The sequence below is a fragment of the Ceratotherium simum genome, chromosome 33 (genome assembly GCF_057802395.1).
Source record: "Ceratotherium simum simum isolate JZ-2026a chromosome 33, ASM5780239v1, whole genome shotgun sequence".
Lineage (NCBI taxonomy): Eukaryota > Metazoa > Chordata > Mammalia > Perissodactyla > Rhinocerotidae > Ceratotherium > Ceratotherium simum.
Window position 1 is genome coordinate 25,443,950 of NC_141932.1, and position 9,036 is coordinate 25,452,985.

The 9,036-nt window shown below is 51.4% G+C and overlaps 2 protein-coding genes across 2 annotated transcripts; one reads left to right on the top strand and one right to left on the bottom strand.

Moving 5' to 3' along the window:
* Positions 1-1,227: 1,227 nt before the first annotated feature.
* Positions 1,228-2,903, bottom strand: LOC147912905 (major allergen I polypeptide chain 1-like). Its single transcript, XM_087422140.1, has 3 exons — positions 2,745-2,903; positions 2,403-2,590; positions 1,228-1,381 (listed from the first exon to the last, which is right to left on the bottom strand). Exons 1-3 carry the CDS (start codon positions 2,884-2,886, stop codon positions 1,352-1,354), a joined length of 360 nt encoding a protein of 119 aa, XP_087278266.1. The 5' UTR covers positions 2,887-2,903; the 3' UTR covers positions 1,228-1,351.
* Positions 2,904-5,952: 3,049 nt separating this feature from the next.
* LOC106803428 (uncharacterized) lies at positions 5,953-7,640 on the top strand. Its single transcript, XM_087421950.1, has 3 exons — positions 5,953-6,036; positions 6,696-6,871; positions 7,193-7,640. Exons 1-3 carry the CDS (start codon positions 5,953-5,955, stop codon positions 7,638-7,640), a joined length of 708 nt encoding a protein of 235 aa, XP_087278076.1.
* Positions 7,641-9,036: the final 1,396 nt, after the last annotated feature.

The window sequence follows — 9,036 nt, forward strand, 5'->3', positions numbered from 1 at the left end:
AAGCCCTGGATATTCTAAGTCTGTAGAATGGGGGAGTGGTAGAATACAAGGTCCTGGGTCACATGTGCAAGGGTGATGAAAAGAGTCTCTGCCCTATGATCTACTCATACCCCCTAAAGTCCACTTACTCCCCACAGAGGCAGTTCTCTATTTCAGAAGCAGCCTCCAGCTAGACCCTGGGGGATCGGAGCAGTGGGGCATAGACCAGGAGCCAGTTCTCACCCTGGCCAAGGTGGTCTTCCCCTGCTACCCCCAGAGTATGCTTCACAGGGAGAGAAGCGGCTGCTCTGGATCACCTCTGGGGGCCTCTCCTAAGCCTCTTCACCATAAGGACCTGAGAGGTGCCCCTCCTGGGCAGGGCCCTGTGGTGTAGTCCCAGCAGACTCTTTTCTGGGGGAACTCTCAGTTGCTTGTGATGGAGCTATGAGAGAGGTGGTGGAGGTCAGGCCAAGAGGAGTCAGACGGGCTGGCAGTGGGGCCTGAGAAGGCTCCAAAATCATGGCCATGGAGCAGAGCCATAGGAGGAATTCTCAAGCTCCAGGACCATGGACCCCTCTCTAAGCGTTAGACAGAAATTACAGTGTATTTATGCGGAGGCAACTGAATCCACAATTGGGTGGCTGGCATTAGGATAAACTGAGGCTCAAGAAGTGACCAGATTCAGCACTTGTACCTTGATCCTTTGTTCTTTCTCTCCTGTCAGGTGCTTGCGACAAGGGCCCCTTCTCGCCTATTATTTTACTTTGGCCTCACCACAGCCTTGGAGATGGGAGGCATTTCCACTTTATAGGTGGGAATCAGAGACCCACCTGTAATATGTGCACAGCCACACGAGAGTTAGCCGAGCCTGTCTCCCCAGCAGTGGACGGGCAGGGGGGTGAGGTGCAGCAGATCCTGCTGCCCAGGAGCTGTGTAATCTTCGGCAGACACTTTACATCTCTGAGCCTCAGCTTCCTCACTTGGAAGACTAGGATGATTACTTCTATCTCTCAAGGTGGCTGGGAGTAGATAGATAATGCGTGTGACCTGTGGGCCCTGGTCACAGAAGTGATCAAACACTCTGGCTGCTCTAATTATCACTACTCCCCTCCCCTCACCTACTGAATTCGGTGGAGGAACAACATCTGACAGCATTCAAATCCAGCCGCAGTTGAAAGTCACACCAGTGGTCCCTGCTGTACCCCCAACCCCCACTGAAAGCCCAATCCCCAAGGAGTGAGTGCTCTCTCGTGAATTGCAAGGGTTTTATTGCTGGAATCTTCTAGTCAGACACCTGGACATGGCAGATTGCTGAGACTACTTAGTGATCAGGCAAGTGGCTTCCTTGGGGCTCCTGGCAAGGATGGCTCCATTAACACAAAGGACTTGAGTATATTTTTTCCTGCAAAGAGAAGGTCAGGAAACCTGGTGAGGCCTCAAGGGGCCAAAGAGACATCAAGCTGTACTGAACACTCACTGGACACTTCCTGGGGAGGGGCCTGCAGGCTTGTTTGGAGCATGGCCTCTGGATCTGGACAGGTAGAGGTGGATTCCTCCCAATCTCTGCACCACGAGAGAATCCCAGGGTGGGCCTAGAAGCTTGCTCCAATAGAAGAGAGAGAGGAGGAGGGGATGCCCTGGTGGGGTGGGGGCCAGTCTGGGATAGAACGGGAAGATGCTGCCGAGGAGGAACTGGCAGGGCTCCAGACGCACCTGTGGGCACCGGGGAGTCTCCAGGAAGGAGCTGACCCCCTCCCTCTGCCCCCTGGACACTTGCCCCTGAAGCAGTGGCTTGTTCCCACCACCTCTTGGGGCAGCATAGAGAGGATTTACTATGATTCTCCACCTTGGGCATCCAGACCTGGGGAGGGGAGGAGTAGGGCTTTTGGAAGCTGCCTCTTCTCCTGGCATGTGAAGCACAGAATGGTCCTCTGGGATCCAGGGAACAAGGCAAAATGAGGGTCTTAGGGGGGATAGAGTAGGGGACTTGAGGAGTTAAGGTAAAGGAACCGATGTTTGGAGAAGGGAAGGTCACAATGGTAATGGTTTGAAGAAGATCCAGACTCATGTGCTAGAGAGGCTGGAGTCAGGGAGGCCAGAGCTGAGGGCCTGACACCAAGGCCAGGTGGTGCCACGGAGACAGGAGGGTCTGGAGAGTCCCAGGCTGGTGGCCCAGCAGAACCGATCAGTCAGGGCCAGCCCAAGAGCTCAAGGGCTAGACAGCTTTCCTGCCTGGCCCTTCCCCCCATGGTTGGTGTCTGTCCCATGCTCTCTACCTCCTCATTCATGAGATTCTTTCTCCTCCCAGGTTCCCAGGGAAGGGCCAGGGTGGAGAGGAGAATGAGCCCCAGCCCCCGACAGCCCCAGCCCTGAACGGACCCCCCAGACAGGTGCCAGAGGCAGAGACACACAGCTCGACTCACCAGCACATTGAGGGCATTCTCCTTATCCTCTTCTGTCAATTTCTGATCCACGCAGTTCTTCAGGTTTTTGGCATTGGCCAATATTAGAGAGTTGTTTTGGTACTTTGATACTGTATTAATGTATTCGTCAGTGGTTCCCGTCAGGAATATATTCACATCGTTCTTCACAGCTGGGCAAATGTCACAATCTGGAACACAAAGACAAACTGACACTCCCTTGAAAGATGTGCATCAGAACACACTCTTCCCTTCCCCCTCCCAACATGCTCAGAACTGCCCTGGGAAAGTGTCGGAACCCCTGGAGAACCTGTGCTCCCAGGCCCCTATGTCCCAGCCACCCACTTCTGCCCGAGATCAGGAGCAAGGCGGTGCAGAGCAGCACAGGAGCACTAGCCCGTGTCATGGTGCAGGTGGCAGGTGCTCCCTTCCCACCCTGGAACCCTTTATACCCGCTGTTGGCCCCAAAGTGGGGCAGGAGGGACATTTATCTGACACTCCTTTTCCAGCAGGTGCTGCCAGGCCTCTCTGAGGCCACAGCTTGGAATTGTCTGGGGCTGCAGAGGAAGGAGGTGCATGTGTTGGCAAGATGCTAAGTCCCTAGTCAACAAAGGGCACTGGCTCAGCCTTGGGCTCTGTCCCAGGGTCAGCTGACAGGAAATGCTTAAGAACTGAAATTTCCCAGGTTGAGAGGCGAAAGGGGCAAAAAGTCTCCCAAATCAGGACTCCTGAATGATGGCCAATGTCAGCCTGTCACAACTGCAAATGACCTTGAAGACAGTCTGGTCTCGACTTGATGGATTTTTCAGGAAACTCAGTGTGTAGCTGAAGGTCTCACAGCTAGTACGTGTTGAGGGAAGGCCAGAGCACAAGCCCTGACCCCCTGGTCAGGCTCCCTGGTGGCTGCTGCCCTGCCTGCTTTCATCACAATCTCTGTCCTTGACCTGCTCAGGGGCCTCCCGTGAGCCAGTCCCCTGAGCCTGTTTCTGGAGCCCTGAATCCTCCCGCACCTGCTGGCCCAGAAGTTCTAGATGTCTGTTGACCAAGTCCTGCCACCTGGTTACTTTGATAGCACCTCAATCTGACACAGAAATATAATTTTTCTCCAACTTGCTTCTTTTGAGTTTCTCTACTGTTCACACCACCATTCCTCCACAGCTATGACCTGAGGAAAACCCAAGCTCCTTCTATGGCCCACAGCCCCTGTGCGATTAGCACAACCGGTGCTTGCTGCCTCTCTGAACGTCTCTCTGCCATTCTCTCCTCCCTCCCTGGCCTCCTTTCTGCTTCTTGACCACGCTAAGTGTGCTCCTGCAGCAGGGCCTTTGCACGTGCTGCCCTCACTGCCTGGAATGCCCTTCTGCCAAGAAGCTGCATGATTCGCTACCTCCTCAGGTCTCTTCAAGTCTCACCTTATCAGAGAGGTCCCTGCACTCTAGACCCCTCTATCAAAGGGCAGTCCCCCCCAGCACAGCACTCTCTGTTCTCTGCTACTTCATCTTTCTCCACAGCACTTCTTGCCATTTGTTGATTGCCTTCTGCTCCCTCTTAGATGTCTGATGAGCTCCCAGAGAGGGAGGGCCTTGCTGCGCTGCTGCTGCCTGCGTGGGACTAGGCAGTGGCTGACACACAGTAGGTGCTTCACAGATGTTTGTTAGATGAATGGGAAGAATATCCCGTTTCTCTGGAGTCTATAAATGAGAACATTTTTTACTTACCCTTGATATATGTGTGTTTATGAATATTGCCTGGGATTACTTAAGTAAGGTAAAAGTTTTAAATATTTTAAGTCAGAATTAAGAAACTTTTGGTGGAGCCACTTGCCTGGCCTTTTCTCTGAGTCATCTGTGATAGAACAAGTTTTGTTGAAGCCCAGAGTAGAAGGGAGGATACAAGTTTTCTAATCCTCCTCAGAACCCTGAGCCAAACAGGATTCACATCCGGTAACTGCTCTTGGCAAAGAGGCAACAAGTACTGAGCCCCAGCTGTCAGTTGGCCACCAAGGAGCCACTCCTTGCCATGGCTACTGATGCCCAAGGGCCATGCCTCTGAAGGTCACCCCGTGAGGGGCTCAGTCACTGCAGATGTCTCTTAGAGGTTCATGGGCACCTGTTAGCCCAGGAAAGTGAACACCATATGCCCCTGGCCGCACATGCTTGCTCTTTGTCTACTTGGGACAGAATTTCAGTGCAGTGGGACACTTGGGCGAGGATCGCATCTCCGCTGTCCTTCACAAGACACCTCCTTCAATCTTCTCCTCAGCTCTGATGCTGAAGCAGGGCTTGGAGTGCTGAAGTAACACAGTTAGGATGCTGTCAGTCTAGTCCCAGTGTCCTTCTGACGGTGCCACAAGACCATCTGAGATGTCTCCAGGTGGTGGGGACATCTGGTGAGGCCGGGGGGATTGCCAATCAAGGTCAGCGGAGGAGTTGCAGCATACGCAGCCCTTTCCTAATGCAAGTTTTTTTTTTTTTTAATAAACTTTAATTTTGGGATAATTTTAGATTTACAGAAAAGTTGCAAAGATATGTCAAAATCAAGAAACTGACATTGGTACATTACTATTAACTAAGCTCCAAACTTTATTTGGGTTTCACCAGTTTGTCCATTAACATCCTCTTTGTGTGCCAGGATCCAATCCACATCCTAAACACACCGCATTAATCATGTCTCCCAGTCTCCTCCGGTCTGTGACAGTTTCTCAGTCTTTGCTTGTTTGTCATGGCCTTGTCAGTCTTGAGGAGGACTGGCCAGGTATTGTAGAATGTCCCCCCAAGCTGAGTTTGTCTGCTATTTTTCTCATAATTTAGACTGAGGTTCAGACTTTGGGTTTTTGGGAAGACACCACCACGTTGAAGTGCCCTTCTTGTCACATCGCATCTGGGCATACGTGATATCAACGTGTTTTTCCACTGGTGATATCAGCCTTGATCGCGCGATCAGTTGTGTTGGCCAGGTTTCCATGCTCTTTTCCCCTTTCCATTCTTGTCTTTGGAAATGAGTTGCTATGTCTAGCCCACTCTCAGCGGGGGCAGGGCGGTAAACACTACCTTCTGGAGGGGGAGTCTCTACATATATTATTTGGAATGCTTCTGTAAGGAATATTTGTCTCTTCTCCCCCATTTGTTTATTTATTAAATCATTTATTTACATCAGTATGGACTCACATATATTATTTTATACTTTGGGTTGTCATTCAATACTGTGTTATTTATTTTGTTGCTCAGATTGTCCCAGATTTGGGCATTGGGAGCTTTCTCAGACTTCCTTCTGCTAGAGTTGTCATGGATTATCTCATCTTGTTTGGGCCAACAAACTACTTTCCTGGAGTAGAAGGTTGAGTTTAACTCTTGAGAAAGTTTAAGCAGCCGGAGTGCCACTTCTGGTCGACCCAGCTCTCTGGTCTATAGAAGTCCAGCCCACAGTGGCCTGTAGGGCTGTGGACACCTCAGAGTCTCTGACACAGGAGACAAACTGCACAACCCCACAACAGCTCACTGATGTTTCTGGGTGGGCTATGTAGTCCAAGCCCCTCTTGGGGCCAGGTTCACTGATGGAGGAGTGTGAAACAGCCAGAGAGGATAAGGCTGGAGCCACTGGGAGTCAAGAAGTTGCCCAGGAATTTGCTCCCTTAAGGGTGAGAGGGAAGCTATTGGCAAAATCCAAAATTGGAGTGTTACCTGAGAAAACCCACATGGCCACAAGTCCTGTGACTTCCCTGGTAGGGAGTGATTCAGAGCCCAAAGATGGTGTCCACCTGTCCTCGGGGCCCGATCCAGAGACTGTAGCAGCTAAGATGTCCAAGGGGCTCCAGTCAGGCCCAGCTCCCCATACCTGTCTCCAGGACTTGAACTTAGGCAAAAGTAAGTTTTCTGGATGATCTTTTGTTTACCTATAGTGGCGTAGACCTGTTCTTGACCCCTCCTGTGATTTTCATCTCCCATTTTGGGAAGGTATTGTCTTTGGAGCCAGGATAGGTTGGGGGAAGAATGACCAAGAAGCAGAAGTGACTTTGGGGCTGGGACAACAGAACATTAGGCTCAGGATGGAGTCAGAAATGTCAGCTTGACGTGGCTCAGAATGGAGTCATTTAGAAATGTCAGCTCTGATCGGTCTTTGGCAAAGGTAAAACCACATCTTCTCCAGGAGCTTTGCTCTCAGAGTAGGAGGGGCTTCTCACATTTAACACCCCAACAGCCGAGGGGAGCCACATGTGCCAGGCCTCTGCCCATAGGCCTTTGGAGCTCCTGGGAGGGGTGTGGGCGGGACTCAGGGAGCTAGTAGTTTATAAAGAAGCGGAAACCCTGTCCTGAGCAGAGCATTCTAGCAGTTGACACTATGAAGGGGACACTGCTTATGCTGGCCTTGCTGGTGACCAGAGAGCTGGGCATTGAGATGGGTGAGAGTGGCAAGGAGGGAACAGATGGCCTTCCTGATCCTTGCCCCACTCTATCTCACTCCACCCCCTCACGGTGATCTCCGATCAGCTTCTAGTGACAGATTTAGGGGGCAGCTGGGAGATCATTGCCCAGGAGTCCTGCAGAAACTCTCTGAGGTTTTCAGGCTCTGAACGGAGGAGAGGTTTGGAGACGGAGGGGTCATTGGTTGTGCACACAGTAGGGGGTGGTTAGTTGGGGTAGTGGTGCTTATTTGAAGGGCAGAAGCAGGCAGGCTGGTATGCCTGAGGGCAGTGATCAGGGCCAGAGGGGTCTCTAGTCCTAGCCCCTCACACTGCTCCCTTCTGCTGGAAGTGCCTCATAGGGAACATTTTTTTCTGTCTGGGATGTAAGCAGTCCAGGGAGAGGGAAGATCTCTCTGGAAGGTGAGTCAGGAGACACTGGATATGTGAGTAACTTTCAAGTGGTGAGGAAGCGGAAACCTCTTACCTTGGTGATTCCTTTGACGGGGTGTTTTCTGTCTGTGTCTTCAGTGGAAGCTTGCCCTATTTTTTATGAAGTCTTTGGCACGGTGGCCCTTGGAGACGAGACACTGTTGAACGTCTCCCTTGATCTGGTCAGTGCTACTGAACCGGAAAAAATAGCCATAGGAAAAATCCAGGATTGCTACAATGAGGCGGGACCCGTATCCAAAATCTTGGATCTGATCGTCATGGTAATCTACCCTCTTTCCCCTCACCCCCACCCTGACACATACAAACAGAGTCTGCAGTCAAGGGATACACAGCAGACTAGAGCTACAATCAAGCACATAAACCTTTGCTCCACCCTCCAGCACATATAATACGCAACCACCTGCCACGTGCGCATCCAGCCTGTTCTTCTCCCACACATGTCCCTATCATGCCAATTAGCTCACACACAATTGGAAAATAGGAGACTAATATTAGGGCAACACAGAAAGTGTGTTGACTCGTGTGATTGTTTTCCAGGTTAGGGGAGCTGGCATTGCAGGAGTAGAATTTTAACCTCTGGTGGGAAAGAAAGAGTTCAGTCCTGGCACATGTAGGAGCCATCAGCTCTACTTTAGAAATGTTTAAAATGAGCACCTGCCTTTAGATTCTTCCCAGGAAGGGACTCCCTGGCTTGGTAAGGCTTCTGGCTTTTGGCCTGTTTCACTTCCTCTTGTGTCCACCTTGATAGTCATTCCTCTGGCTCAGAGCCCCACTTCCATCTGTATTGTCTCGGTACCTACAAGCCAGAATTTCCTCTCTGTTGTTTTAGTGCCTGAGGCCCCTGAGGCATCTTCTAGCTACATGCAGCCGCTCACCAGGGCAAATGTATCTCCTGATGAACTGTCTTTTTTTCTTATTATTCTTGTTACACAGTTACGTAGATTTTGAGTAGTGTATCTCTTACCCTATTTTCCCCAAAGTGCTGATTCTGCAAAATGAAGCAGAATTTCTTGCACTAATGTAGGCACACAGGGCACACGGGCTTGTTCACAGAACGTGCACAGAGGTTCCATACATCCAGTACACCTGACAGATGAATCGCAGGTAGAAGAGACATCATGTAAACCCAGACTCAGCCACCTTGCCCCTCTCTCAGGCCCAGCCCCCACCATGCCTTCCAGAACCTTCTCTTCTCCTTCCCTCCTGTTTAGACTCTTTCCTGACACCTGTGCATGGGTGATTAGGGAGCCATCCTCCTCCTGGTGTGACTGATCTCAGCCCCTCTCTAGTGGTGCGCCCGTGGGCCAAAGGTTCCTGCTGGGGACGGAGCTAAATCACCAAGGATGAGGAGTGGGGTGGTCTGGGGAGACGGGATAGCCCTGCCACGGGCTCAGTTCCTCTGTCCTTCCTCATCCTACTGTCTCTCAGAGTACCATCACCACCAGCGGCGAATGCATCAGCCACGCAGTGGACACGCTGACAGATTTTGAAGAAGGCCTTCCCCAGCTGATCCCTTTGGGGAGATGAATCTTTGTCACTGATGCCCGGGCTGAGCTCTATCTTCCTGCCCTTTTCTCCTTCTCACCTGAAGCTGGAATCCAGACACCTGTCCCCCTCGATGCAGTCATCACCAGGTTGATTCTAATAAAATAACTGCAGCTCTGCTCTGTGTGCCCAGTGTCTGTGTGCTGTGTGGGGACTATGTGAGGCCTGGCAGGAGATCTGGGAGATGTTGAGGAGAAATGATGTGTATGGTCACTGAGGGCATGGGGACTGGAGTCAGAC

Coding starts and splice junctions, on each gene's coding strand:
- LOC106803428 (XM_087421950.1), top strand. CDS start 5,953: ATGGAGGAGTGTGAAACAGCCAGAGAGGATAAGGCTGGAGCCACTGGG. Junction 6,037..6,695: donor AGGAATTTGCTCCCTTAAGG/GTGAGAGGGAAG, acceptor TTTATAAAGAAG/CGGAAACCCTGTCCTGAGCA. Junction 6,872..7,192: donor TCTCACTCCACCCCCTCACG/GTGATCTCCGAT, acceptor GGATGTAAGCAG/TCCAGGGAGAGGGAAGATCT.
- LOC147912905 (XM_087422140.1), bottom strand. CDS start 2,886: ATGTCCCTCCTGCCCCACTTTGGGGCCAACAGCGGGTATAAAGGGTTC. Junction 2,591..2,744: donor GCTCCTGATCTCGGGCAGAA/GTGGGTGGCTGG, acceptor TTTGTGTTCCAG/ATTGTGACATTTGCCCAGCT. Junction 1,382..2,402: donor AGAATGCCCTCAATGTGCTG/GTGAGTCGAGCT, acceptor TTCTCTTTGCAG/GAAAAAATATACTCAAGTCC.